General features: G+C 54.3%; 11 protein-coding genes across 11 annotated transcripts; 3 read left to right on the forward strand and 8 right to left on the reverse strand.

Annotated features, from left to right (window-relative positions):
- Nucleotides 1-24: 24 nt before the first annotated feature.
- Nucleotides 25-2,243, forward strand: LY79DRAFT_576825 (copper amine oxidase; the record flags this gene model as incomplete). The annotated part of the gene is made up of 4 exons (XM_060559831.1): nucleotides 25-252; nucleotides 310-517; nucleotides 572-937; nucleotides 994-2,243. The coding sequence occupies 4 exons, from the start codon at nucleotides 25-27 to the stop codon at nucleotides 2,241-2,243; spliced, it is 2,052 nt and encodes a 683-aa protein (XP_060417881.1).
- Nucleotides 2,244-5,946: 3,703 nt separating this feature from the next.
- Nucleotides 5,947-6,823, reverse strand: LY79DRAFT_404217 (uncharacterized protein). The gene has a single exon (XM_060553043.1). It carries the CDS (start codon nucleotides 6,509-6,511, stop codon nucleotides 6,047-6,049), a length of 465 nt encoding a protein of 154 aa, XP_060417882.1. The 5' UTR covers nucleotides 6,512-6,823; the 3' UTR covers nucleotides 5,947-6,046.
- On the reverse strand, nucleotides 6,363-7,275 carry LY79DRAFT_404237 (uncharacterized protein). The gene is made up of 2 exons (XM_060553044.1): nucleotides 6,867-7,275; nucleotides 6,363-6,815 (listed from the first exon to the last, which is right to left on the reverse strand). Exons 1-2 carry the CDS (start codon nucleotides 7,074-7,076, stop codon nucleotides 6,558-6,560), a joined length of 468 nt encoding a protein of 155 aa, XP_060417883.1. The 5' UTR covers nucleotides 7,077-7,275; the 3' UTR covers nucleotides 6,363-6,557.
- Nucleotides 7,276-7,657: 382 nt separating this feature from the next.
- LY79DRAFT_576827 (uncharacterized protein) lies at nucleotides 7,658-9,234 on the reverse strand (the record flags this gene model as incomplete). The annotated part of the gene is made up of 4 exons (XM_060559832.1): nucleotides 7,658-7,709; nucleotides 7,745-7,809; nucleotides 8,382-8,555; nucleotides 8,911-9,234. The coding sequence occupies 4 exons, from the start codon at nucleotides 9,232-9,234 to the stop codon at nucleotides 7,658-7,660; spliced, it is 615 nt and encodes a 204-aa protein (XP_060417884.1).
- A 567-nt stretch (nucleotides 9,235-9,801) lies between these two features.
- LY79DRAFT_404319 (uncharacterized protein) lies at nucleotides 9,802-10,830 on the reverse strand. Its single transcript, XM_060553045.1, has one exon. It carries the CDS (start codon nucleotides 10,523-10,525, stop codon nucleotides 10,076-10,078), a length of 450 nt encoding a protein of 149 aa, XP_060417885.1. The 5' UTR covers nucleotides 10,526-10,830; the 3' UTR covers nucleotides 9,802-10,075.
- A 1,953-nt stretch (nucleotides 10,831-12,783) lies between these two features.
- Nucleotides 12,784-13,623, forward strand: LY79DRAFT_404338 (uncharacterized protein). The gene has a single exon (XM_060553046.1). It carries the CDS (start codon nucleotides 12,822-12,824, stop codon nucleotides 13,461-13,463), a length of 642 nt encoding a protein of 213 aa, XP_060417886.1. The 5' UTR covers nucleotides 12,784-12,821; the 3' UTR covers nucleotides 13,464-13,623.
- Nucleotides 13,624-14,038: 415 nt separating this feature from the next.
- LY79DRAFT_666832 (uncharacterized protein) lies at nucleotides 14,039-16,572 on the reverse strand (the record flags this gene model as incomplete). The annotated part of the gene is made up of 2 exons (XM_060563286.1): nucleotides 14,039-14,114; nucleotides 14,189-16,572. The coding sequence occupies 2 exons, from the start codon at nucleotides 16,570-16,572 to the stop codon at nucleotides 14,039-14,041; spliced, it is 2,460 nt and encodes an 819-aa protein (XP_060417887.1).
- A 1,132-nt stretch (nucleotides 16,573-17,704) lies between these two features.
- On the reverse strand, nucleotides 17,705-18,424 carry LY79DRAFT_542085 (uncharacterized protein). Its single transcript, XM_060556973.1, has 3 exons — nucleotides 18,255-18,424; nucleotides 18,079-18,200; nucleotides 17,705-18,022 (listed from the first exon to the last, which is right to left on the reverse strand). Exons 1-3 carry the CDS (start codon nucleotides 18,395-18,397, stop codon nucleotides 18,006-18,008), a joined length of 282 nt encoding a protein of 93 aa, XP_060417888.1. The 5' UTR covers nucleotides 18,398-18,424; the 3' UTR covers nucleotides 17,705-18,005.
- A 2,221-nt stretch (nucleotides 18,425-20,645) lies between these two features.
- LY79DRAFT_576831 (chitin synthase export chaperone) lies at nucleotides 20,646-21,781 on the reverse strand (the record flags this gene model as incomplete). The annotated part of the gene is made up of 3 exons (XM_060559833.1): nucleotides 20,646-20,843; nucleotides 20,897-21,468; nucleotides 21,541-21,781. 3 exons carry the CDS (start codon nucleotides 21,779-21,781, stop codon nucleotides 20,646-20,648), a joined length of 1,011 nt encoding a protein of 336 aa, XP_060417889.1.
- A 1,322-nt stretch (nucleotides 21,782-23,103) lies between these two features.
- Nucleotides 23,104-23,873, forward strand: LY79DRAFT_404383 (uncharacterized protein). The gene has a single exon (XM_060553047.1). The coding sequence runs from the start codon at nucleotides 23,242-23,244 to the stop codon at nucleotides 23,767-23,769; it is 528 nt and encodes a 175-aa protein (XP_060417890.1). The 5' UTR covers nucleotides 23,104-23,241; the 3' UTR covers nucleotides 23,770-23,873.
- A 104-nt stretch (nucleotides 23,874-23,977) lies between these two features.
- Nucleotides 23,978-25,159, reverse strand: LY79DRAFT_508477 (uncharacterized protein; the record flags this gene model as incomplete). Its single annotated transcript, XM_060553949.1, has 1 exon — nucleotides 23,978-25,159. One exon carries the CDS (start codon nucleotides 25,157-25,159, stop codon nucleotides 23,978-23,980), a length of 1,182 nt encoding a protein of 393 aa, XP_060417891.1.
- Between the last annotated feature and the right edge of the window lie 1,423 nt (nucleotides 25,160-26,582).

Consider the following 26,582-nt stretch of genomic DNA (forward strand, 5'->3'; position numbering starts at 1 on the left):
TTCGGCCACTCAACAACTCACAAGATGTCTGCCCCGCATCCCCTCTGCCCCCTCTCAGGTGCGGAGATCCAAGCCGCTGCACAGTTAATCCAGACTTGTTGGCCACAGTCTGTCTCTCTTCAGTTCAAGGTGGTGACGCTCAGCGAACCAGCCAAGGCGCAACTGGCGCCTTACTTGGATGCGAGGGACAAAGGACAGTCTCCGCCTCAACCTGATCGTCGTGCTTTCCTGACCTACTACGTTAGGGGGACGGTAAGAAGATCAGAGTGCCTCATGAGGATCAACTGAATGCTCACTGACTCAAAATAGGACCTCTTCCATGAAGCCGTTGCCAATCTGACGACAGGGAAGGTTGAAAGCAACGTCAAGCTGGGAGCCAACCTCCATGGCAACGTCGACTACGACGAGGCACAGATTGTGGAGAAGATTGCCCTCGAGGACCCCAAGGTCGTGGCTGAGATCAAGAAACTCGAACTTCCAGAGGGCGCCGTTGTCTGCGCCGATCCTTGGATCTACGGTAAGGACTCTGTTTGCCTGACAGCGACGGAATGGGGAGGCTGACGTTCACGAGGGTCGGATGGTGTCAACGACGACGAGCGTCTCTATCAGGTCTTCCTCTATATGAGAGACCCGAACAACAGCGCCGAGCCCGACTCAAACCACTACGCGTTCCCGCTTCCTATCTTGCCCGTTGTTGAATGCAACGAGTACAAGATCATCCGCATCGACATCTTGCCGACCGGTGCGGACAACACCGTCAAGCCTTTGAGCCCTTACAGGCCCAAGCCCGGAAACGAGTACATCCCCGAATGCCAGAACTTGCGGAAGGACCTCAAGCCACTTCACGTCAGCCAGCCTGAGGGGCCCAGTTTCACCGTCACCCCTGTCGGAGAGACCGGTAATGTTGTTGAATGGCAGAAGTGGAGTTTCTTCGTTGGTATGTTGAGACTGTGATGGCCTGGACATTCACACGAGCGACTAACTCTCGAGTAGGATTTAACCAGCGTGAAGGCATGGTGCTTTACAACGTCAAGTACGATGGCCGTTCGCTGTTCTACAGGCTATCCCTCTCGGAGATGAGCGTGCCCTACGGCGACCCTCGCCACCCTTTCCACAAGAAGGCCGCCTTCGACCTGGGTGACGTGGGTGCCGGCACCACCGCCAACAACCTCCAGCTGGGCTGCGACTGCCTTGGAAGCATCCAGTATCTCAGCGGCGTCATCTCCGATGACCGCGGACAGCCGGACCCGAGGGAGAACTGCATCTGTATCCACGAGCAGGACGCCGGGATCTCCTGGAAGCACACCAACTACCGGACCGGACGGGCCGCCGTCGTCCGATCTCGGGAACTGGTTCTCCAGAGCATCATCACCGTCTCCAACTACGAGTACATCCTCATGTTCATCTTCAACCAGGCGGGCGAAGTGACGTACGAGGTCCGGGCCACAGGTATCCTCTCTACGCAACCCATCGACCACGACCTGGACAAGGTGGGCACGTCGTTCGGCACCGTCGTCCATCCCGGCGTTCTTGCCTGCCACCATCAGCACATCTTCTCCCTGCGCGTCGACCCGATGATCGACGGCCACACCAACCAGCTGGTCTACTCGGAAGCTCGCAAGATGCCGCGGGATCCCGAATGGAACCCCCACGGCACCGGGTACGAAGTTGTGGATAAGGCCGTTGAGAAGACGGCAGGCCTGGACCTCGACGTCGACTTGAACAGGACGTTCAAGATCACCAACCCGAAATCGTTGAACCCCGTCAATGGCAAGCCGGTGGCCTACAAGATCGTGGCCCCGCCCTTCCAGAAGCTCATGAGCGACAGCGACAGCTTCAACTACAAGCGCGCCGAGTTCGCGGACCACAACATCTACGTCACAACCCACAGAGACCGGGAGCTCTACGCGGGTGGCTGGTACACGAACCAGTCCCGCGGAGGGACCGGCGTCCGAGGCTGGTCGCAGCGCAACGAGACCCTGACGCCCGAGTCGGACATTGTGGTCTGGGTGCAGTTCGGCATCAACCACGTGCCGAGAATCGAGGATTTCCCCGTGATGCCGGTCGAGATCTTGAAGGTGCACTTGAAGCCGGTCAACTTCTTTGACAAGAACCCTGCTCTCGACGTACCCCCGAGCCAGCAGAGTTTCAACAAGAGCACCTTGGTGGAATCGCGCAAGGATGTTGGCGGCGGAGGGGATGATGATGGATGTGGCTGCGGGGCACCGTCGTCAAAGCTCTGAAAATGGATAGACGGTTTGATAAAAGCTTCTAGCGTAGATTTCAATACATATTCTACATGCTACATCAAGTGCACAAGCTGCAAGAAACCCCTATGCGATCATGTTGGCAGATGAATCAGGAACCCACCCAGACGCCTGGTCATAGGCGAAGAGCAAGGGATCTCTCAACATACATTTCATCTTGATTTTCACTTTAACTTTCACCTCGACTTTCACACGTTATGTATTATAATGCTATAGATGGAGTCTTTCTTGCATTGCTTCTCCTCTCCTCGTTCTTCTTCTTTTCCTTATCTTTTTCACCAAAGTCCGGCGGAATTGGCGCAATTTTGTCAGAACAGTGCAAGTAAACTGACTTTTCTGGCAAGACCCTCCAGCATCGGGACGCGTGATATGTACTGAAAGCGTGTAGAGGTGTGGTTGGGGACTTTGGTCGTGGCGGAGCTGTGAATAGACACAACAACACTACACAACACAAAGCAACTCAGGTTCCAACTCCGATCATCTTGAGTAGGGGATCTCTGATCAGCGCTTTCAAGGACCGATCAGAGGTACCAGACTCTAATCAGAGATGGCAAGGAACTCCCGATCGCCTGAGTTACCACGTACGACTGTCTCGAAGAGGTTGTAAGGCTCTTGTTCAGATTTCAGAAGAAGAGAAGTGTCGGAAAAAGTATGTTGTCTCTCGCTTATCGTATGCGCAGGTCCTCTATCTAATATACCTCTGATCAGAAGTATAATCTCTGATCGATCCATGCACGTGTCAGCGTTCCCCATCCCCGCTCCGGTACTACTTGTGAAACCTGGCTGTACTCATTAACTAGTAACAGCTTTGAAGTCACTGGTGCCGTGCTTGCCGCGTACGAGGGTGAACATTAGCTTCATTTCGGCGAGGTTGTCCGTCACCGGGGTTCCGGTACTATTCCCCGCCCGAGTAGGACAACATGCCGGAGGACTGGGACGAAGACCCCGAGTTCGAGGAGCTGTGAACAGTCGAGGATCTAGCCATGGAGTTCGAGGAGGAGTGCAGCGGCCATGTGGCCATGAAGAATCTCAGCGACCGGGAGCCAGAGAGGCGCGCCCGCATATGGTTCAGCACGATGACAACCAAGAGAATCGGCAACGCAGTTAAACGCGAGAACGCCGTACGCGAGCACGTCAACAACCACAGTCCCGTCATTAAGAAGGCGTGCTTCAAGTCCATTATGTCCCGCGACGTGACTTGGCAGACGAAGAAGCAGCGAGACATCTTCTGTCACGTCGTCGAGCTGTCGGCCGACGAGAGCGAGAAGCTGAGAGAGTACTGGTCCCTCGCGCTGGGCGCCGTCTACGCAAACTACGCCCTGGGAGAGCACTACGACGTCCCGGCCTATGGCGAACTCAAAGAGGGGACACAGCGTCTGCCGCCGCACCACGTTGAAGAGCGCCTGGGCGAACTTGGACGTCTCGTTGCGTACATCGTGTGCCTTGTCGACAAAAACGAGGCTGAGGAAGTAGATTTCTTGGACCTGACGAAATTCAGCCAGCTTCGGCCAGACATCCTTGTAGCCCTTGTTCTCTACGCCAAGGCTAGCGGCAACCGTTCCAGTTGTCGTGATTGCGCCTCGTCTCGCATACTCGGGTGTACTTTCATCGATCCCGGCCTCGATACTGGCGTGGTCGTTCTTGGTCTTGGCAAGAAGGTAGAGGCCCTATTCTTCAATCGGCGTCCCAGAGTTCCTTTACTTTCCTTATCCTCCTTACCCCTGTGACGTAGAATGTGTCCCAAAAGGTTAGTTTTCCAAGCATCCTGGGAAGAACCCCGGTCCAAGCACCCAAGACAGGCTCCAAGCAAGGAACTCACCTGGGGAATCCTGACGACCCTCTGACACAGCCTTCCTGCCAGCCGTTGCGGATCTAACAGGAGGAGCTAGGCTGCGATGGTGACGTGAAGCGACGCAGTCCGAAGGTGAAGTGTAACAGTAGAGCAGTGAAACGAGGCAAGCAATAAACAAGGAGCTGAACGATTGACATAGGACAAAAGCTAGGTATGGGTGTAGATTGTGTATTTAGGTTGCCTCCCCTAATAGGAGGCAATGGACAATGGGATATATACCCTATGGGCATATGCCTAGACATGTGCTAGCGGGGCTATCCCTTGTCCTACCTATTTATCTATAATATGATGTTCTTGTCCTATGACAAGTGCCCCCCCTTTAAAAGACTTTGTCTTCTTCTGCTAAGAGAATATGCTAAATAGTGGCTTATATAAATATAAAAGTGTAGTAATTGCTGTCTTCCCTGTGTAATAACCCTATTACTTATTGTCTCTAAAGTTGCGTTAAGAGCGCTTAGTCTTAGGCGGCGCCTGGGCTAGGTCGTCTGTGTTGGTGTCATAGGGTTGTTTGTCTGTCTAACTGCGCTAGACCGTTGGCGTAATAGTCTTAGACTGCGCGGTTAGGGCACGAGTGTTGACTGTAGCTCCCTGTTTGTTGAGCTTGGCAGCAATTTGGTTGACCTTCTCTGTTAACTCCTTAAATGTGCTGTTCTTGAATTTGGTGAGCGCATCGAGATTATCGGCCTTCTTGTTAAGAAGCGCAATCTTGTTGTTCGCCTTTTCAGCCTGGGTCTTCAGATCGTCAAGGCGCTACTCATGGTCGTGCGCCTTATCCGCCTTCTTGCGTAAATTGGCGGTGATGTCGTCGATGAGGCGTTGGGCAATAGAATATATACTCTACGGGCACGTGAATGAACACGTGTTAGTGGAGTTATCCACCGCCCACTGCTCTGCGGCCACTTCTTGGTTATTCTCGGCCACTTGTCCTGTGCCACCCTCGGTGGGGGGGGGGGGGGGGGGGGGCTCAACGGTCCATTTTACCCAACTCTTGTCCTTGCGTCGACCGCGAACTTTTCTCAAGTGTAGGACAAGGCGAAGGACTTTAAGGGGGGGGAAGAAATTGAAGTTATAGTCATGGATTCGGGGACTGCCGCCAAGCCAACAAACCCGGTCCAAGGATTTCGTCAATCGCGGACGGTTCGGGCTCACCGACCACAAGTACTCTGGATTACTCGCCACCGAACGCAAAGCTCTATTGAAAGCATATTGCGAAGCAGGCACTAACATGGCAAAGAGGCCCTTCACCAACCAGCTGCCCGGTTCGATGGTGTTGATGGGCACACACTTCTATGAATTTTAGCTTCGATAAGCTAAGAAGGATTGACAAAAAAGAGTAGAAGGATGTCGATGTGTGGGACTTGGTAGGCCATGGGGGGACGATGGACTCGATCAGACCTTTAAGGTGATATCGGACAAGTTTTCCCACCTGTTCGTGGTCCACGTCTTCTATCAGTCCGCATCAACAGCACCAAAACATCGAGCAAAGGCCACTGTGAGCGATGCCAGGCAACTTGTGGAGCCTATGGACGGCTTCAGGGCAGAGGCACACAACCCCGACACGGCGAAGAACCCTGATCCTCATGTCCTACTCCACGAACAACCGCCGGATGATTGTCAGGGACAAGAGAGACGTTATCACGGATGGTGGTGATGACGAGGATGACGTGGACGATGATATCCCTCTGGCCACCTCGCTTCTGTATGCAAAGCCGCACACGCCGGAGTGAAAGAAGGCTGAGGCGTCGTATGTCTTTCGTACTACCCTTCTCAATTGGAGATGCCCGACAGTCTTCTTGGCCAATATAAATGTCTTCTCTGATGTCTCCGACTGGCTGAATGAATTTGTCTTCCTGAGCTGATGTCTCGTGTGGTGATGAGATGAGGGATGAGAGAGACTGTCCAGCCCCAGGTCGCTCGAGATTGCCAGCTACACTTCGCAGACCAGTCTGGGATACGAGTGATGCCCTGAGGTTCGAATGGCAGCGGGTCCTGGATGAAGGTCGTCTTCGACGCCTGGGTCGTCGAATCTGTTTTGGAGAATTCTGTTGAATGACCTTCGACAAGAACGAGTTTTCATCAAAAACGACCCCCAACTGATCAGCGATCGTTGGCGGGGGTAGGTCGTATGTGTAGCTATATGTTGCGCTGACCGAGCTCCCGGGATCCCCAAGCCCAACAGTGCTAATGAGGCAGCGGCCATCAGGACGCTTCGTGTTCTCTTGAAGGTGTGTGCTATCCTGGTACAAATAGGAAGCTCCGAGTATGGGGCCTTGGGCATTGGTTGGTGAGGTATGTCGAAGATTCTTGCCAGGCGTACGAGGGTTGTGACCCTTAGAAACAGATGGCTTCTTGTAGTTGGAAGGGCCATTGTCAGAATCGTCACCATCCTCATCAGAGGAGCCACCCGGACCTTTGTTGGTACATCAAGCCCCGTGTGATTACCAGATACATTCGGCACAGGCGCCAGCCTGGCAGTTTGGCAAGCGGCGACACTCAGTAAAACGGCAGGAGCCTGGCTGAGCGCACTTATTGGCGCATGGTTGATTGGAAGGACGACCGCGCGATTGCACAAGAATTACACAAAAGTAACTCTCGCAGCAAATCACCTTTGCGACAAAACCCTGAACTATAACACCAGCGTCCATGCGTACAGAGATATCTTGCGAAGGGAGGCAAATGCCTTGTTCCTCCTCTGCCTAGATGGAGTTAGTATAAATCAAGGAAAGGTATCAACAGGTAATACGTACGTTGATTGCAAGGGCAAAGAGAAAATTACGGCTAGTAGAACTGCCAGTCGTCAAGTAAAGCCAGGTAACTCCGTTGTGATTATGGCGGACATTGATGTTGCTGATGACAGTGTTGTGGTTTCCGATTTGAAGGGCCATTGTGGTATTGTACGTGATCGCAACTGATCGTGAAAATCTGGCCGCTCTCGACTGGTCGACAGGTCTTTGCATTGAACCAAGATATGGGATGATGAAGCCTCCGCGGTGCTTCTTGTACGAGTCATCGCAGAAGTTGACCCGCGACGTTAAGTCGCGGATGCTGGTATGCTTCAGCCAACAGAACCGTAGTAGAATGCTCCGTCTCTGCCATTTTTGCCTTCTTCGACTTGGTCAGGCCTCAATAGGCTCAAAAGCGAAGAGTCCCCTTGTCCACCAATCGTGGGGTTGGGGTTTAAGGCATACAATGTTTGCGACCGTGTCAACAATGTTGACGTTGTCGTTACTAATTGCGCCGGCCTCCTGTTCACTTTGAGTGTTCAGTCAATATATATGGGAGGGCTGGAGGAACACAGCTGCTTCGTCGGTAATGGCGACGAGGAAGCGAGCTCTCCCCCCCTTTGGCCAAGGACATGAGAAGAATATCTATGCCCTCTTTGTTGCCTTGGCCCTTCGTGTGGACCGTTTCTCCCTCGTTGGCAGTAAGAGGATATTACCCCATGTTCGGGGGGGAGAGAACCGACCCGACACGCTGGCGTTCAATATGGATGCGTATAGATATATGTGAGCCACCTGTGGATCATGCGATCCAAGTATCACACATCGATAGTTGTCGCGCTCAAGAGCTTATCAAAGTTGGGTACAAGTCTATACGGTTTGTGCGAAGATGAAGGCAGACTTACGGCTCTTTTCGGGGCATCCATTCTCGTTGGCCGCTGAAGTGGCTGCGAGGCCGAAGTCCGGGTCGCTAGGCAAAGGTTGAAAGTACAAGTTTCGTGGGGGTCTGCGATGCCGGAGAGTGGTCTGATCACTATTATGGCGCCAGGTCGTGTGCAGGTGGCGGACTTGAGGGGTTCGGTGGGCAACAATGATGCGGTTGAGGGGTGTGGCTGATAGTGCGATAGGCTTATCTTGTATCGCGAGACCTGAGCTGAAAGTCGTTTATAAGCAGCAATAGCGAGGGCCAAGCTGGAACAGAGATGGAGGGGGTCTAGTCAGTCGGAAATACGGCGAGGTAGGCCTGGGGCGCGAGTTGTCGACTGCGTCCCGGCTGTGTCGGCTTCGACCCGGTGTTTTTTGAAAGCATGGACGAAAGCATCGTCGGCATATCCAATGGTAGGTAACAGATGTCAAGATGACTGAATAGCGCCAGCACCCCATTTGCTGGCATCGTCCAAATTGCGGCCCAGAAGACGCTAGCTCCAAGGCATAAGCCCCCCTTTCACGGCCGCGAGAAGGGGGGAGGGGGCTCTTTTCACGGGCGCGAGATTTCAAAGTCGATTTCTCGCGGCCGTGAAAGGAAGGGGGCCATGAACTTACCAACAATCTGGTGAGATAGTACGGGTTAACTTGGCGTCGTGGTCCGAGGTACTCGGCCTCTCCTGGGTATGTGAAGCATATCTTGTCTGACGTCAGAAAGGTTTCTAGCATAGGCTTGTCAACCGCCGTAGCGCCGTGCGCTTGTTCATCCGCGTAGAAGTTGTATTTCGGTCTCTTGCGAGAGAGAGTATTAGGTCCAATGTATTCGATGGCGTTGGGGTTTGGTCAACCCAGTAGTCCATGTAACGTCGATACACTGGCGAAGAGCGTCCAAGAACCGGATGAGAGGGCCCCAAGTGACCGCGGCGTTAGTATTAGGTCCGACGTACTCAATGGCGTTTGGGTTGAGTCAACCCAGTCCATGTAGGCCTTTCCTCGGGCCACCGCAGTGGACACCTCCCACCAGTGCGCCCACGATGATCGTGGCAATGGTAAGCACATGGTTGAGTATTATGTTGAGGTTGCGCTGTTGAGATTCTTCCTACCCTGATCAGGTTGGCATGGGCTCCAGCACTCTTGTAATACTTACAGAGGCGGTCCATATCAAGGGCAAAACGGAGGGTAGATTCCCCTCCTTTCCAGAGGCTGTCGTACCAGAAGGATCGGCCAGTGATCTGGTTGACAAAAAGGGCGCAGTAGTGATTAATGTGGTGGGTAACGAAGCAAACTCCATACGCCTTACGTAGCTTGAGGACCTGATCAGGGCGAGCTTGGACTCCTGGGCTATCCACTGACCATGGAGGGCAGTCCGGGACAAAACAGGGGATTTTCGCATCTCGAGCCGCAAATGCCACCATGCTTTCGACATCATCTGAAGCCAGCCAGGACTGTCTGACCAGGTGTCCAGCAGCATTGTAGATCCCAGGCAGATAGGTAGCTGATTCTGCTTTGGGTGTGTCCGCAAAGGACGAAGACGGAGTGTAGACGTTGAGCGGTAATAGATGAAGCCGACGAGTGTTGAAGAACAAAAAAGCGATCAGGGGGATCTCTTGTTGGTTTTTCAGAAGCGTACTGGTCCGGCACGACACGCTGGTGCATCCGTTTATCATCCTCCTCCTCCAAAGTATCAAGGCTCATATACGCCCCCGGCTTTTGCAATGACGGGTTGTATCTCCAGGCCTAACGCTCTATTTCATAGTTAGTCGCTCTAGCCAGATTCAACCGTCCATTGCCGACCTCCTGATCGACCGGCAACTTGGCCACGGGCCAGCAGCGTGTTGAGGAGTAGCTGTTGGTTTCTCTTTAGGATGGCATTTACTGCTCTCCCTCGATCAGATTCAATGCGACGACTGCCACAGGCGGACTACCTACACAGGTGCGCACCACCATGGGTACGTACGCATGGGAGTATTTAGCCCACTCCGTAGGTAGTTAGGTAGCAAATCAACCTCGATGATACACATACAAGTTGACCAACCTTTGGTGAGCCCTGCCAACGACACTACATGAACCGTTTGAAGTCCTATAGTTGTTCGTGGGTTATGCTTTGGCACCCTCTTGGCCAGTTCCGTGATACGCCTCTTCCTCGCACTCGGCGAAGGCTTGAAATAGACTAGCGTCCGGCCGGAGAGTGAGCTGTACGTGTTTTTCTCTTCGTGCTGAAGTAGGTGCGGTCGACTGGGCTCAGCCTTGCCTCCTATCCCGCTCGGCTCTATGTGAAGGCCTCTTTGCGAATTGTGTTATACGGGATTTCTTCAAATTGTGTGAAGAGTCTGACTTCTCTTCTCAACCGCTGATTTTTCCCTTCTCGGTGTCGAGATCTCTTCGTGACAGCTGATTCCTCTTCCCGATAGCGGATCAGAGGTTGACGAGCACTTCACGTTCCCTCTGTTCCGATCAAAGTCGGCGTTGACGTTTAGTTGGTCGATATGGGCAGCGATCACATCGTCGGCTCTGAGGTCGTACCCTCCCACCTTACGGGAGGTCTGCGATCTCTTCCCATTCACGCGGTCCCATTCGAGACCTTGGTACAAACGAAACCATCCTTCCCAAGAAGGAGGGTGCGAAAAGCTGTAGTGGTAGATGTGGTCAGGAGTGTTGGCCTCCATCCACTTCCAGCGATCAACACGTTGATCCACAAAAGAGTCCAGCGAGATACTCAAGGGTAAGTCGGTTGAGGACCAACCCCTGGCAATGGTTGCCATGAGAGACGCAGCCGACCTGATGGCCGAAGATATCGCTCGACGAACCCCAAATCTCGTTGACAGCACACTCTTCAACAACACAACACGGCTTCGAAAGACACTCGAGATGACAATACCAGTCTCTGACGCGCGCTTCGACTTCCGATGATGTCACCCTTCAGATCAATAACGAACGAGGAAGATGGTCAGACGCATAGATAAGCTGCCACGCCTCTAGGCTCAGGTCGTGACCACTGCTCAGTTTGGTGTATTTGTTCCCGCACAGAGGGGGCGTCAGGGTGCCGATGTAATACTAGACACCAAGCACTGGCCTACGCCTCGTCAGTTGTTCTGCTGGCTGCGTAGCGCGTTGCGCTGCCTCATGTATCCATCGGGCTCCATGATATTGTGTGTGTTGTGTGGAACAACCTTTGAGGATCATTGGGCGCCCTCGCGTCGGATGAGCTTCGCGATGAAGTCGCGAACGTTAGGCGTGTTGTTATCCATACGAATGGATATGTCCTGAGACGTTGCGATTGGAAACAAATGAACGAGTTTTGGGATTGAAGGTGGGAGAAAAATCGACCATCTTTTCTTTCAGATAGAAGCAGAGAGTAGATGCGACGTGGGGTTATGCAGGAGGTAGTTGGAGGTCAGAGTAGAGAAGTGATGACCTTGTCGGATGGAATCTTTCGCCCGCAGTTCGCTGCAACAAGCGACAGCAAGGTGGCGCCTGTGGCAGCCACCCCAGCCCACAAGCTGTCATTCGAAAGAAGCCGGCGTAGCAGACAGCTTTCAGACAACGATGTTGTTTGTCTGAGATGTGTTTTTGTGTTGTGACGATGTGTTGTAGGAAGTTGGGGGCGATGAGGACGGTGAAAGAATGGACGAGGTTAGGTTTCATTACATTGAGTCAAGGACTGCCGAGGCACCGGAAACGCCTAGAATTGGTGTCGGCGAGGGTGATTCGCAATGTCGTGGTGTCGCGATTGACGCTTTCCTCCGGCCGGTACACAACGGGGCCAAGTAAATGGGCCACCGAGCCCGTTACATGGTCGAATCCATTTTGAAAGCTTTGGTCGCTTGACATTCGACGGGAACGAGAGCTATCTCTCTGTTGATCGAGTGATCCATTGACCTTGAGACATCCGACTCGTTGCGGCGGAAAAGAATGCCCGGGTCAGGCTTCGCCAGGATGAAGCAGTTCAGGCCACCGGACGAGCTTTATTCATGAGCTCGTCTGCCTGGGCAGTAGTAGGACGAGTAGCCGACCGACGAGGTTGTCTCAATGCTGGCCATTTTCGAGTTTAACCGCCGATCAGTTGTTGCAGCCTGTGCCACCTAATCTGAAAGGTGACGATCGGACGAGGGAGGGAATAGTGAGCGAGTGGGGAGACTGAGAGCAAAGGGATGCAGTCTCGGCGATAGGCAGATGGTGGTGATTGTTGCTGTTCAGCCCCGCTACAAGATTCGGAGAGCACATTTTGTTGGAGGTCAAAAAGACCTGGAGTTTTGCTTCGTCAGATACTGTCGGATTGTGGTTGTCTACGAGAGTGTAGAAGTCTCGCAGAAGGTTAAACGACCCTCACTGAAGCTGTGGGTTCAGGTATATATGGGCATTATGCCTGACGTTACTTCTGTCCTGACAGATAGACAAGAGGCAGTATAGAAAGCCACAAAAGAAGGTAGTCGGAGGAACCACCGGGTAGGAAGGAGGAAGATTATAAGGGGAGATGTAAGGAGTAGACTCAGTAAGAAGCCAACCCCGATAGGAAGAGACGACTAGGAATGACAATACATGGGTTCTGTTGCCTAGCCCCGAGGGCCCATGGCCGGATAAGATGGACGGATGGATGGACGACGAGGAAGGGGGGGAAAAAAAGAGTGGCAATGGCGAGGAGAATCCCCGACTAAATATCGTCAAACGAGAAGAGGGGGGAGAGAGACCTGCCGAGGACGGAGTAGGTAATTCCAGATGATGGCGCCGGGTTTTTTGCTGCCGGCTCCCGCGCCGCCGGAGTCTGAGGCTGATTGCCAGAAGCAGGCAACGACAAGACGGCGGCAAGCGGCATGCGGAAAGCGGCAGACCGGCATCCCCGCAGTCACAATGGCGGTCAATCGGAAGCATTATTTTTGAGCCGCGCGGCCTCATCCGAGAGATGCACCGCGACAAAGACAAGCCGGATGTTGGGGAGAACTGCGGGTTGTCGTTGGCCCCAACGGCGCCGGAAGACATGCACCCTTCCGATAAATTCGCCCCCCCCCCCCCCCCCCCCCATTCCGTATCTTACCTACCTGTCTTGGCCCGATAGACGGCATGAGTCCAACAAGTGCGCCGGTCGTTGTGTCAGACCAAACATTTTGTCCGAGACCACCAAGAAGGGAAACGGATTTGCTTCTCCTTCCCCTGCCCTGTTTCGGGCGCAAACGGGCGCCATCGTCGTCCTGTTCCACAGCCAGCAATCGCAGTCTACTAAGAAGGCAAACCCCTCGAAACCGTCCAAAGCACACCTACCAACCTACCTACCTTGAAGATGGCGTAAGCAAGAGAGGACATGGGGCAAGACGAGAGAAGGACGGAAGACGATCCGTGCAGACACACGCAAACAAACATACACGGGCTGCCGGGTTCCGCGCGGGGCCGTCACCCGCACGACAGGCGTCCCCTGGGGACTGTCCTCTTCACCGCTACGGTACCCTGCCGCTCCCTTCGGCCGCAGCACTGCACGTCCCTGCGTCCACTATCCCGCCGGTGACGGCCCCGCGGAACCCGGCAGTCAAGTGTGTCAACCGGAGCACTCTGTTTGCAGAATCAACCCAGGTCACAAAGTCTGCAATAGCTCAGTGCCGTGGATTGCCGCATGGTGCTTCACTGGCAAAAACGAGTCGTCGCTTGGACCCTTGTCTTCCAAGGGCGCAACCGTTTAGAGGAACAAACGTCATGATTACCGGCCCTTGACGGGATCTAAGTCATGTTTCGTGCGCATGCCATGATGGACCGCGGTCTGGAAACAACCTTGATTTGGTTGGCTCTCAAAACAACTCTCTCATCTACCACGCCCTCTGATTGAGAGGAACGGGGTTCTGCGAGAAATGATGCTCTTGTCTAGAACCCTCCTACAACACCTTGAAGGAAAAAAGAAAAAGAAAAAAAAAAGGTGGGAGGGAACTAGACACAAGCCCAGTTGGACAGCCAAGGAGGCCATCCTTTCCAAAGCAGCAAATCAATAAACTCCGCCACGCTCAAACTGTCACAAGCGTCGCCGTCCAGCCAGGATCATGGCGAATGACCAAATATCTGTGAAGACCATGCCTCGCTCGCCGCTTCGGACGGGTGTAGTCAGCCCGCATGGCATTACCCCCGATTGGCGTCCCATATCGCACACGCCCAAAACGCCCACGCGGCCGAGTTTGCTCTCGTACCGCGGAAACCAAAATTCACAAACCAAGGGGGTATCTCCACTGCTCATCACCCTCACCGCAACGACAAACGTCCCCTGTGCATTGACTTGCTTTGCACAGCATTGGTGCCTCTTAATCAATCTCCGAATCCGGCATCGCCGGGACATCCGGGGATTCGTACGCGTCCCACGCCCTCTCAATGATGCCCCTGTCATGTTTGGTCAGCGACATTGATCCTTTTTGTAGGAGGGAACAAAAGGGAAGGGGGAGGGGGTTGCTCACCGTTCAATCTTCTCCAACTGAATACCCTTCTTGCTGCAAAAGACCAAGAAGCGCCGCTTGGTACGTTCTCGCTTAAACTCGACCAAGAGGTTTCCTCGTGGCTCGCCGTCAGGCGAGATCACGACGCCCTGTTTGCACACCACAACCACCTTGAGCGTCCCAGTGGCCCAGAGCATTTCCTGCACATGGCCCAACTCCAGATGGAAGTTGATGGGCTTCGCGTATATGCCCCAGGTGAACGTATCACCTTCGGCAAGTACTTGATGCTCAAAAATCTGTTCGCCATCGTCGGGAATCCAGTGCCAGTACTGCGTCACACCGGTGCTAACGGTGTTCAGCCGCGACTTGATCCGGCTCAGCGCCCAGTCGTGCTTGCCAATGTGATCGCCGCTGTAATCGTCGGTATCGGTGAAGCCGTCGTATACGAGATCCGGGTCTTTGGCCTTTTTAGGGAACTGTGCCATCTTGAACTTCTTAAACGGCCTAGCAAACTCGGGCGTCGGCGGCGCGCTCCGCTGTGGCTCATCTTGAAGGATTTGGGCTTGTGACGGCAGTACCGGCTGGGGCTGGAGCTGGGGCTGGAGCTGGGGCTGATGCATTGGCGTTGGCGTTGGCGCAAGGGGACGCTGCGAGACGCCGGGGAACTCTTCGTTGATGAAAAGTTTACGCTTCTTCGCACTCGGGGTGCCCTTGCCGGAACCGGGAGAGTCCCGCGGGGTCATCTTCATGCCCGATGGCCGGCCGATGCTCTTCTTGCCGTTGGCGAGTCTCAGGGCGACGTATTTTGAATCGTGGTAGAAGTCGTGAATCGTCTTGGCGAGGTTGAAGCTGGGGCCTTCGGCAATGATAAGCTCCTGCAAACGCTGTCGCAACCATTCCAAGGGCGTGATGTCAAGTGTCTTGAAGCCTTCCAGGGTCCGCAGAGTGTCGGCCAACCGGAAAATGGTGTCGTACGAAACCAGGCGGCTCATCATGTACTTCTTCCCCACCAGCTGGTAAGGGCAAAAGTCGGCGTCTTCCAGGAACTTCAGAATGGTCTCTCCGCGATTCACCTGTCGGCCGAGCTGGAACTTCATGCTGTTCTGCCCTTTCTCGAGGGCGGCCTGCAGCTTGTCTCGCCATGTCTGCAGAGTCGGTTCAATCATCGGCGCGATCTCGGGCCAGGATGGATCCCAGTAAGGGTGGTTCTGGTCAACCTTCTCGACCGGAACACCTTCCATGCATTCGGGGTGTGTATAAACCTTCCCATCGTGCTTGAGGGTGAGAGTTGCCTTGGTGATTGGGGCCAGGTCCTCTTCTGCTTCGTCAGTGGCCGTTGAGCCCTCGGCGAAGCTCTTATCCCGTGAGTTTGGTCTACTAAGGGATGAGGGAGTTGCAGAGCCGTTGAAAAAGCTGCTGTTACCAAGGCGGTCATGCTGGGTCTCTTGCGCAGTCGCATTTAAAGCCTTGAACTTTGTGATGGTTGGTGTTTGCTCCGCGGCCGGTGCTTCGCAGCAATCCGATCTCAGCCATACACAGTTTCCGCATGCCTGTAACTCGGGAGTATCGAGACTGATGCATTGCGCAAAGGGACCTTGGCTCCTGACACACTGACTGCACTGCTGGGCTTGCTTGCGGACGAGACCAGTCGCTTGGATAACGGCTCCCATCCACTTTTCCTCTGACCCTCCAAGCTGCTGCAGGTCATCCTGCTTGAAAACAACGCCGTCGCGAAGATGGACCGGTCTTTTCTGGGGCAGTCCAGACAGGTATATGACGGACTTGTTGCTGGATGTAAGTCGATTCACGGGGCCAACTGGGCGGCCCAGCGCATCAACAATTACGGTGAGCGGCGGCTGGTCAGCTTTAGCCGGAGTTGATATCGACGGATAAAGAGCGTTGCGATGGTCCCCGTTAATGGTTGCGGTGTTGGGTGTGGCGTTGGGTGCGGTGTTGTGTAGTCCGTTGACTGTCTCGTTGGCCTGCACAGGGTCGGCGGGCGCGTTATTGCGACGCGGCGAGGGTGCAGCAAGGGCGGCAGCGGCAATCCTAGCGCTCTCTTCGTTCTCCTTACGGCGCTCCTCTGCGAACCAGGCGGCCACGGCACGATGGTGGTTCTCTCGTTGGCGCAGCAGGTCCTTCCTAGCCTCCTGGAAGTGGTTGGTGATGTCTTCCAAGCTCTTGTGCTCTCGGGTAATTGCGCGGTGGACCTCGAGCGCACGCCTCTCGAGGTCCTGCTTCTGGAGGTTCAAGTCCGTCAGGCGGCTCATGTAGTACTTGGTGTTGGCCATGAACTCGCCCTCCAGTCTCTCGTCGTCTTCCTTTTGCAACAGTTGGATGGATTGCCAGTAGCTTTCCTCATCTTGAGCGGTCGGCCTCCTGCCGTCACCAGGGTCGAGATGCATGGCGGCGGGTAACCGATCAGGCGCTGGTCAATGCAAGGGTCTGCAAGTGTAGGCGAGTGAGTCGGGTGGTTCCAGGAAATACAGTTCATATAAATTTGGAGATGCCTCGTAGCCGAGGAGAATCGGTCGGACGAATGATCGACTTCTACTCCAGCACGATGGTGCGACCGGTCCAGAATAAGCTGCGATTTCGCATTGAAGTTGACGGGAGGACCAGGGTGGAAACGAAGTCCGGCTTACGAGTCGGGGGTTCGCGCAAGGGGGGGTTTGGATAAGCCAGAGATGCCTTGCACGTCGATCAATCCGCTGCAACTCCCGAGAGTTTATGCCGGTCCTTTGCCCTGCCGGGAATGACAACAGCTCCGGGGTGTCGGAACAGGTAATGAAGCAATGAGGAGGTGGTCGACTGAGGCGAAGTGACGGTGGATGAGATGAGAGTAAGATGAAGAGGGAAGGGGAGGGAAAGATGAGGTGGTCAAGATAGGAAAACCCGAGTCCGACGGGATGTGTGTGTGAGTGAGAATAAGTCGAGTGAGACGTCAGACAGCGTGGGTTTTAGGACGGCGCTGCTTAGTGTGCCAGAAGAGGTATTATTGTGTAAGAAAGGGGGGAAAAGAAAGAAAAATTGCCTAATAGTAGCGCGGATGGTGGTGGTGGTGGGGAGGACGGGAACAACCAAGACCACCTTACCTGCCTGGGTATCTACTGTGTACCTAAGCGGTCGGTCGGGTTGGATGTTGTTCGTTTGCCAGTTGGATGACCTCTCGAGCTATAGGCGAATCGAACCCGGTTGGATATAGCTGTAGCAGCTCCGTCGGGGGAGTGGGGGCCGAAAGCCGGTGAATGAGGGCAGGAGGTTTGGGTGTGTTGGCAGAAAGAAGCTTGGACGAGCGGCCGGATATTGACAAGAAACAAGGTCGACTGCGTTGAGAGCGCACGCCGTTGAGACGATGTGGATGTGTTGCTGATGTCTCTTGGCGTTATGGACTAGCCCGGACTATGTGGGCCGCACGGTGATCAGACTCGAATGACCAACAAGTGCGATTTGCGGATGCAGATGCGGATGCAGATGCGGCTGCAGGTTGGATGCAACAGAGATAGTATCGCGTGTTGGCACGTGATCTGGCGCAAGAAAACCGGCCTTATCTTCTGTCTGGCTTCCCTCTCGCTCCCTCTGGCTACCTCTCTCTCTGTCTCTCTCTCTCTCCGTCTCTCTCTCCGTGCGTCTCGTCTCTCCACCTGGTGCCAAGAATATCAAACGAAGAGAAGGGAGGAGGATAGGGGGGCGGGAATGAAGACGAGGTATAAGAAGGCCGGATGTCGACCGATAGATGAGGGACGTTCAGGCGTCCGTCCGAGAGACAAGGAAGCACTAATAGGTAAAAAAAGACTGGATAACTGAGTGGGGTGTGAGGGTAGCCTTGACTAAGTACCTAAGGTAGGAGGAGTTGTAAGAGCCTGTGTTTAATTAAGAACATTAAGAACAAAGACTAATTCGAGCGTCAGGCCGATGCAAGCCAAAACGCGAGCGAAAGGTACATAGTACAATACATACAATGGGTAATTCAGTAAGAGCAGGAATGCAGCAAGTAAGGTGCATCAAGTACCTAGATACCTCGGTACATAAGGCAAGTGCTATGTACCTATGCCACCTACCTACCTACCTATGCCAACCTAGGTAGATATATATGTACATACGCTTTTGGTATGTACTCCGTACTCTAGCAGGGCAGGAGAGGAGATGAGTGGAAGGCATGAGGAGGGAGGAAGGAAGGAAGAAAGGAGGACCCAGAAACACGGAATCATGACACCAGTAACGACACATATTTACCTCATGAAGTGTACATAGCGAAGTAAGTAAGATGCCAAACGAGGAGTCATCGTCATGCTCGTCCGATACATTCTGCCGCACTTGCGCCAAAGCTAAACAATAGGAAGTTGCTACTCATAGACGCAGATTATCTAGCATAGCCGCATAGCCACATAGCGTAGGTAGAAGGGGGCAAGGGGGGCGGGGCAGGGGGGGTAATTTTTAGTCGAAGCCACCCTTGTTCTACTTTGAGGGGGGGCGGCGCTGCCTATACCCTGTCGGATAGTATCAATAGTTGGGGCAGCCTAGAGAGATAGGCGTGCATATTCTATGCAGCTATGCAACTTGGATTTCCTTGGCTTGGATTGCCTAAACCTACGTGTACCTAGGCCCTACACCGGCTACTTTTTTTTTATTAATCTTTTTGTCACGCCCCCTCCAAATTGCTTCTCGCTCTCGCATTCTGCCTGTAAAACCAAATGTGAGTAATCAACCTACAAAGCATTCGGCCTGCCTAGGTACGTTTCTACCTTTGGGTTTCGACTATGTTCAGAGTATCATTTTATGCCCGTGCGTGCGACCTTCAGAAAGGGGGCCGCCTTGAAAGATACGTACCTCGGTTTCTACCTTTGCATCGCGTACCGTAGGAGGTAGGTATTCGTAGGTCCGGAGAAGCTAACTCGAATCCGAGTTAAACCCGGCTGGTTTCTAAGATTGGCAGGCCTCCCTGACCAGATACATATCGAGTGAAACCAATGGATGTCCGCATTGCGGTTGAATTACGACAGGCCACGTGATTGGACGCAAGTGCGCGAAATGCTCCTACTACTAGGCCGCCTCACTAGCGCACCCTGATAACAGACTCTGGCGCATCCGATAACATCCCCTGACCTGGGTCCCCTTCCCACCCTTACTCCTCTGCTCTGTCATCGCTGATTTTCCGACCAGGAAGATGCTGTCCGACTTTCCCATCCCTTCCAATGGGCATTCGATACTCTATCATTAGTTTTTCCCGACATAAGAGAGACAGAGAGAGAGAGTGAGTGTGTGTAGAGGTGTATGCCCAACATCCTTTAAACCCAATCTTTGATTAAGTGTGTCATCATGAGAGATATATGAAGAAACAAGAAAGAAAAGAAATCATGGACGCACGTAGTGCTGCGCTATTGGCATAGCATGATTACTACAAGGTGCAACACAGATCCTGAGAACCTTTTCCCCGCCCCGCCCCCTCGACATCCCCGCACGGCTCACCCATCACATTACGGATGACTTTGTAACACATATCCGATGGTAGATATTACCACCACTTTGCCCATCCCTACCCATTTCACCAAGGTTTACCGTATGAGTTGCCAACTCTGTCTAGAGGAAATCTGTTTTGTCCCGCTAACGACTCAAGACATATAATACATGTTTTGCCGTCGCCGAGTTGACGAAAGTTTACTCTAGGGCAAACAGTTATACCCTCCTCTCTTCATAACCTCCCACACTTCTGGCATTGCCTGGACCTTGACAGCGCTTTTTACTTTATTTTTATTATAAGAAAACCTAACCGATCGCCTCACCTACGGCAACACTAGTGACTAGAGGATATTACGGTTATACATTTTTGATAATTATATATTTGGCTTCTTGGCACGGTATCATAACTTGACTCGCAGAGGTACAACTTTCACAAGCTCCAAAGCTTATATATATCAAAGCTTATATATATACTGTTACCTATATCTGTGCACAGTACTACACAACAGCGCCAAGTCGTGAGGGTCTTATGACTGAATTTTGATGCAACCTATGCAACCCGGCTTAATCATGACTGCATCACACCGGCATCCTTTCCCTGTCTTGGGATTTGCAGCCTTGTCGGCGTATGAATTTGCTTTATTGTGCCATAATTGAATTACCTATACACTACCACGAGATACCTATACGGGTAAAAGTTATTATCCTTTTCTCATACTCCTCCCACAACCAGCCCCTCTTCAGCGACCGACCGAGAACGAAAACTTAAACCAGGCGTGACTCGGAACGAAGTGTATGCAGCCAGCCAGATGTGTAAAGACAGTTCGCCCACCCCCAAAACGCCAATCCCAATTCAATGATGCATGTTTGCCGTCATCCTAGACGCCAGCAACCCAGATGCAAGCCCTATACTGCGATCCGGCAAGACCGGACGCCTCTCATGAATACCCGCTATCGAAGCAAAACACCTGCTCGGCGTGCGAAACGCGCACTACTGTAAGCCATTATCCCTGACGCATCAGTAACGAGCAGAGTAACGCGCCGGGGCCGGCGATGGGGAGTACGAGTGGTCGTAGCCGCCAGCGTGACCGTAAGGGTCCTCAGCGTATGCGGCCGCATGGCGGTCTTCCTCAGGCAACAGCTCCTTGACCTCCCAATTGTTCATCCTAGTACCAACAGAGAACTCGAGGTCCTCGCGAGTGATGGAATCCCAGTACTACACGGCAATGTCAGCAATGTCAGCCAGCCCGAACAGGCGGGACCACATACCTTGTACACCATCATGACGCCCAAGAGGTTGCAGATGGTGGCGAAGAAGAGGCCGTCAAGATAGTGGCTGACGGCGGTGCAAATCTGGGTGCTCGCAGCATACAGAATGACCTGTCCGACAACGAAGAAGAAGAGACCGAAGGCGATGTCGCCCAGGGGCCAGCGGTCCTGCAGAGTCCTGACGACTAGAAGGATCTGCAGGGCGACGTATACGAAAAGCTCGATGGCGTTCAGCAAGTACAGGACAACAAAGAGGCCGACCGTGTTAGTAGGTCCCAGGCCGGCCCACGACTTGAAAGTGGCCAGCGAAACCAGGAAGCATATGGCAAAGGCGGCCAAGGAGCAGGCGCGCAGCAGCCAGACGGAGAGCAGAGTGCCGTCCTCGTACAGCTGGAACCCGACGAAGCCGTTGATTAGTAAGCAAGTGACCAACGCCGATGTCAAGCCATTCTGCACGGAGACAAAGTAGGGATACGGATCGGAACCCGGAGGGACGACACCGGCGTCGACGCAAAGGGAGATGAAGCTGAGAAGCATGTAGATGTAGAAGAACATGAGGATTTCCTTGCGGCCTGCGAATGCATGTTAGTCTGGTTCTCTTGGGGGGAGCGACATAGCGGTAGCGGGTCGGCGAGGCAACATACCAACAGCAGTGAACTTGCCGCGAATATGCAAGATCATGACGACGGTCATCAGGAGGGCGACGATGTGCATGGCGCTGGCAGCACCCTCAAAGATAATGGTGTTTGCCAGCTCAATGTTGCGCGCATAGCAGTCCGGCTCGATACCAACACCGCTGGTTACCTCGGTGGCAGGTCCGATGGATGCGCACAGTGGAAGTGGCACCATGTGGCAGATGTTGGTGAAGTCACCGAAGCCCGACATGATGGGCTACCGGCCGGCGTACGGCAGTGAGGCGGTTGACGGGGTCGGATGTAACAGGTCGAACGTTCAACCGTATGCGGCGACGAGATAAAGGCGATGAAAAGGGTTCTCTCGCACTTCCCGGGCGGGGGACGAGATGTGCTCGGCAAACGAGGTAACGAGGGAACAGTACGAGCAAGAGGCCGCGTCGACGTGATGTGAGAGCGAAAGAGAGGACTGGCGGGGTCCGAATGGTGGCCGTCGTGAAGGGCACGATGGTGCGGGTAGAGGAGGAATGGATGTTTCGATGTGCGGCAAGGGAGGTTCGGGGGTGGGCGGGCGGGTATCGTGAAGTCGGTGTCTTCGGAGGCCCGGGGAGGCGATGCGGAATGGCGGCGGCGATCAAAGGTCAAGGTCAAGAGCGATGACGATTACGGAGACAAGCGACGGCAACGGGCAACGACGACGACGATGGTTATGGGAGCGAAGGTGGTTCAGGAACGAATGACTGGGCAACACGCCGTTGGGACTCGGCGGTTGGTTTGGAAGCCTTGAGGGGGTGAAGAGTGTTTGCGGGAGGCTGGATGGAGCGTTGCTGTCCGACGAGCAGAGAAGCTGACGGGGGGGGGCCGGCAAGTGTTACTGGGGGAAAAGGGAGGAAAGAGCCCACCCCACCCAATCAATGTCACTGCTACTCCACTGCAAGATGGAATGCCAGCGAGAAGCGCCTTCCTGGTCCAGGAACTGGAGGAAGTGGGGCGCGATGGCAAATCTCTGCAGTTGGTGCCGTGGCTCGTGGCTGGTGGCTTGAACGGTCTCCAATCAAAAGAATAGAATGCTCCCCCCCTGAGCAGCTTCTGACTGGTTGACTCGTGTTTTCTTCCCAGAAAGCCATCGGCACATTTACCAATTCAGCATCAATAGCGTGCGTGTTCGTAATGTACTTCGTACCTGTACCTACCTAATACGGAGTGACCCCTGTTGCCAGCGGGGCCACAACAGGAGCGCATTCTTCGCCGAGAAGCGCCAGCCTTTTGATTATATTTTTGTTTCTTCTCCTCCACCCAGGATGCTTACGTAACAAACATCGCTTGTCCCAGGTACGGTACCTACCTATTCGTACACGTGTACTTGTGGACACTCGATTGCGGCATCACAGTCGGTACTTGTTTATCTAGGTACCTAGGGAGAGAGGTAGGGAGGTAGGGAGGCATCGTTACCGGCCATCGTTCCATCGATTGACGGCATGGCATGCATCAAATCCGACGAGCGAAAGAAACGAGGCGGAAAATCAATCGTCTCGAGGCTGCGTTGCACCGTGCCCGTTACCCCTCCGAAACCATGCAAAACAAGCCTTGCAGAGAACAGCAAACTCCCGCTGTCAATGAGTGACGTCGGATCGCACTCTCTCCTTCTCTTTGCTTTGCCGCGTCGTCCAGTCAACCCGTCGCATCTCGTCCAAACTCTCTCTTCTCCGACGAATGACACGCCTGCACCACCCTCAAAACTTCCTTCTGCTGGGCCAAACGGCCAACTTCCGTGTCGGCCCCAATCTTGGACATAACAAAAGAGGGCGCCTCTCGCGAAACTTGGCCATCTCGGTGTTTCTCCCGGCTCCCTTCACCACATTTGCGATTCCAGCTTGTCACTACGCCGAAACCGGCGTCTCAGCCTGGTTCGTTGAAACGGTACCCAACACCAAACAGACACCATCCCGACCTGTGACGCGAGTCTGGCATCCAAACATGCCAGCCTTCTGTCAAGCCTCGTCCGCGGCGACTGAAACTGCCGTCCCGATCGCACAATCACCCATTTGCTGTGGTAGCTATGACTGCCTACGGGTCTACACTACCGCTTCTGGTACGCGCATCACGGATGCTGTTGCCACCGCCGACAACTTATTGGACCTCGCCGGGCTTACTTACTGCTCTACTAACATGATGTGCTGGGCATTCCACAATGTTCTCGCCCCATCAGTTCCAAGTGGGGATGAAGCTCCGCATCTATAATCGTACATACGGATACATACACTGACATCGCTGACGTCCCGTCTTCCTTTCCGGATCTCGGTGGATAGCGCCATGCCATGTTTTCCAATAATTGCTACACGTACAGTTGCAAACGAAAACGGCCGGCCCGCACTTCGGGCCGGCTACACAATATCTCTCCCCCGCCAGGTCCTCGTCTTAAGGCGAAACACCCGTTTACCACCCCACATCACGGGCCGGCTCCGTCAACCGAATCCAGGACCACGAGCCTCAGGATGGGCACATGGCCGGCAACGTCGAAAGTCTTCACCCACGGCAGGGCCCTCAGCACCCGCAAGTGAGCCGGGTGGATGACTTCCTGGCTCCTCGACTCCTTCCCCGCCCAGCGCGCCTCCTCCAGGTCGACCGCGCGCAGCGGCTGGTGCCTCAGGAACCTCATCAGCTTCTGCTGCGTCCAGATGGCGAAGTCGGCCTCCTTGACGATCCTGACCGTGGTCGAGCTCTTGTCCATCCGCGCCCTCACGCCTTCCGCCTCGAAACAGTCCCAGTCCGTCGCGCCGAGGACGTCCAGCGCGGTCAGCCCATCCCGGAGCACGTTCCGTTGCGAGCCCACGCTCCACGGCGCCAGCCTCCACCCCAGCATGCCGAGCAGGTTGGACTGGATGAAGTTTTCGCACCTCTGCCGGGTCGCCCGGCTCGCGGACCGGCCGGCGGACTGCCGGAAGGCCTTCTCCATGCACTGCGCGGCGTTGAGCGTGCGGTGGATGCGGTGCCACTCCGCCAGACCCAGGAGCTTGACGGCCTTGTCGTACGCCGCGGGCATCGTCTCCTCCCTGCCGCCGCCCTGGTACTGCCGCCTCATCACCTCGACAAACCGGGCGGCGAATTCGACGAGCTCGCTCAGGGCCCGCGCGGCCTTTTTCAGGTCGTCCGCGACCTCCCTCTCCGTCCGCCACGTCGCGCTACTGTCCGACACCACCCTGTGCCACAGCATGCTGGCCATGCAGATCGCAACCTTGTCGGCGGCGTACTGGCAGTCCGTCCTGAGCCTCGCGACCACACGCTTCTCGGCCGTGGCACCGTGCCCGACGAAGCACCGACGGAGCGGACTGGACGGATGAAAGTCGATGGTCAGGGTCCCGCAGTGGAAGGTGAACCCCTTGCGTCGGTCCTTTCTCTTGACGCTCGACTGCACCCCGCTGTCCTCGCTCAGGAAGCCGTTCTTGGTCACGTGGCCAATGTCCCCGCCGGTCAGAACCATCCAGAACCTGTCGCCGGCCGTGGGGCCCGCCGGGAGGAAGAAGGTGGACTTGTCGACCTCGAACGTCGAGCGGGGCGCGTCAATGGATTTCCACATGGACGTCATATTCACCCCGGTCTGCTCCTGTTCGGCAGCCGGCGCGCAAGCCATGCTGTTCGAGGTGATTTGGCGCACCGGGTTGTTTTTGCTCCTGGCCGAGTCATTGACCTCGTCGGCACTCTTTGATCTCTTGAAGATTCGCATCTTGAGTAGAGGGGGGGGGTGGTGTGACTGGTGTCTTTTAATCTACTGCGTGAGTATGCGTGTGTGAGTGAATCATTTGCCTAGAGGACCAAAGTGACGGTATGTATGTCGAAAAGAAGTATTCCTTCCGTCCTCGGCAGCCGGAGGCCCTCCCTCGTTACCCGTTAGCTGCAGGGCCCATCTCCGATGCTCTCGCGGGAAACCCCTGGCCAAGGTTCACGGCGTCGGCGGACCTGAAGACGCTCGACCCGAGTTTTCCACGACGCGACAGACCACTGGGCTTGGTCTACCTATTTCCGATCCAACTATATCCACGCACTAGGTTAAGCAAGCCTCTGGTAGCAGAGACCTTACCTGGCCGATTTGCGGGGGAAGGGGGCGGACAATGAGGACCAAATAGCGACGCCGACCAGCCAACCTCACGGCCACAGGGTCCCTCTCTATCACGAGTCGATTTGGCGGCTACTCCTCCTCCATTGGAGCCACTACCGCTGCACTCCAAGTGGCGGACATCGACATTTCCCCTTCAAAGCCAAACTTACATGACCATAGAGGGGGGGGGGGGGGGTCAGGCACCCGCTTACCGTTCGCTCCACCAGATCCGAGCCCACCGTCACGTCACGTCACGTCACGACACTCCGCGGCATCTTGACAAGATTGTCATCGTGGACGTATACTCCGTTCGGGTGTTTACTGTTCGTTTTAATTTTTTTCGGCGTCCCGAAACGCTGTTCACCGTCTGTCTACCTGAACTCAACAGCGGCCCCGTGCAACTGCTTTTGGCGCTTCGTTTCTGTGACTTTCTGCCCCTCCACCACCTTTTTCGCAGAATAGTCTTGCCCCTTTCCAAAGACACTAACGTCCTTCTTTTTCCTCCTCGCTCCTCCCTCAACTTCTGATCAAACTCACTTGGGATGGGTGAACACCCTCTCCAACCTCTCTGGCCATCGTTTCCAGATCTAATGGGCGGCCACGATCGGTCCCCGCACAGTGCTATGTATGGCGTGGAACCCTTGGCACTGTGTCTCTGCCGTCACCAAGAGTCACCAAAAGCGCATGTCACCGTCCGTCTTTGATTGGCCACCCTTGCAGAACTCAATCCTCAAGACTAATCGCTGCCAAGCTACACACATACAACTCAGCATTTCCCATCCACCTCACCAAAACACACGCAAGCATACAAAAGACCCTTTACTTTGCTGTTTTACCATTTGAATTCAGATTTGTCTGATCTGGTTGGTATTTCAAGATCAGGTTGCTCGTCATTGCTGACGTTTTGCTTCTATCTACTCTTGAGAATCCCTCTCGTTGAGCCCAAGGGGTATGCACT

The sequence above is a fragment of the Colletotrichum navitas genome (genome assembly GCF_030913465.1).
Source record: "Colletotrichum navitas strain CBS 125086 chromosome Unknown LY79scaffold_9, whole genome shotgun sequence".
Taxonomy (NCBI): domain Eukaryota; kingdom Fungi; phylum Ascomycota; class Sordariomycetes; order Glomerellales; family Glomerellaceae; genus Colletotrichum; species Colletotrichum navitas.

What these genes read in the sequence shown, in the direction of transcription:
- LY79DRAFT_542085 (XM_060556973.1), bottom strand. Translation starts at nt 18,397, where the DNA reads ATGTGTCGTTACTGGTGTCATGATTCCGTGTTTCTGGGTCCTCCTTTC. An exon ending in AAGCGTATGTACATATATAT is followed by an intron (nt 18,201 to 18,254) that starts CTACCTAGGTTG and finishes CATAGCACTTGC; the next exon opens with CTTATGTACCGAGGTATCTA.
- LY79DRAFT_404237 (XM_060553044.1), bottom strand. Translation starts at nt 7,076, where the DNA reads ATGCAAAGACCTGTCGACCAGTCGAGAGCGGCCAGATTTTCACGATCA. An exon ending in TCTTTGCCCTTGCAATCAAC is followed by an intron (nt 6,816 to 6,866) that starts GTACGTATTACC and finishes AACTCCATCTAG; the next exon opens with GCAGAGGAGGAACAAGGCAT.
- LY79DRAFT_404338 (XM_060553046.1), top strand. Translation starts at nt 12,822, where the DNA reads ATGAGTCCAACAAGTGCGCCGGTCGTTGTGTCAGACCAAACATTTTGT.
- LY79DRAFT_404383 (XM_060553047.1), top strand. Translation starts at nt 23,242, where the DNA reads ATGACACGCCTGCACCACCCTCAAAACTTCCTTCTGCTGGGCCAAACG.
- LY79DRAFT_404217 (XM_060553043.1), bottom strand. Translation starts at nt 6,511, where the DNA reads ATGAGGATGGTGACGATTCTGACAATGGCCCTTCCAACTACAAGAAGC.
- LY79DRAFT_404319 (XM_060553045.1), bottom strand. Translation starts at nt 10,525, where the DNA reads ATGGCAACCATTGCCAGGGGTTGGTCCTCAACCGACTTACCCTTGAGT.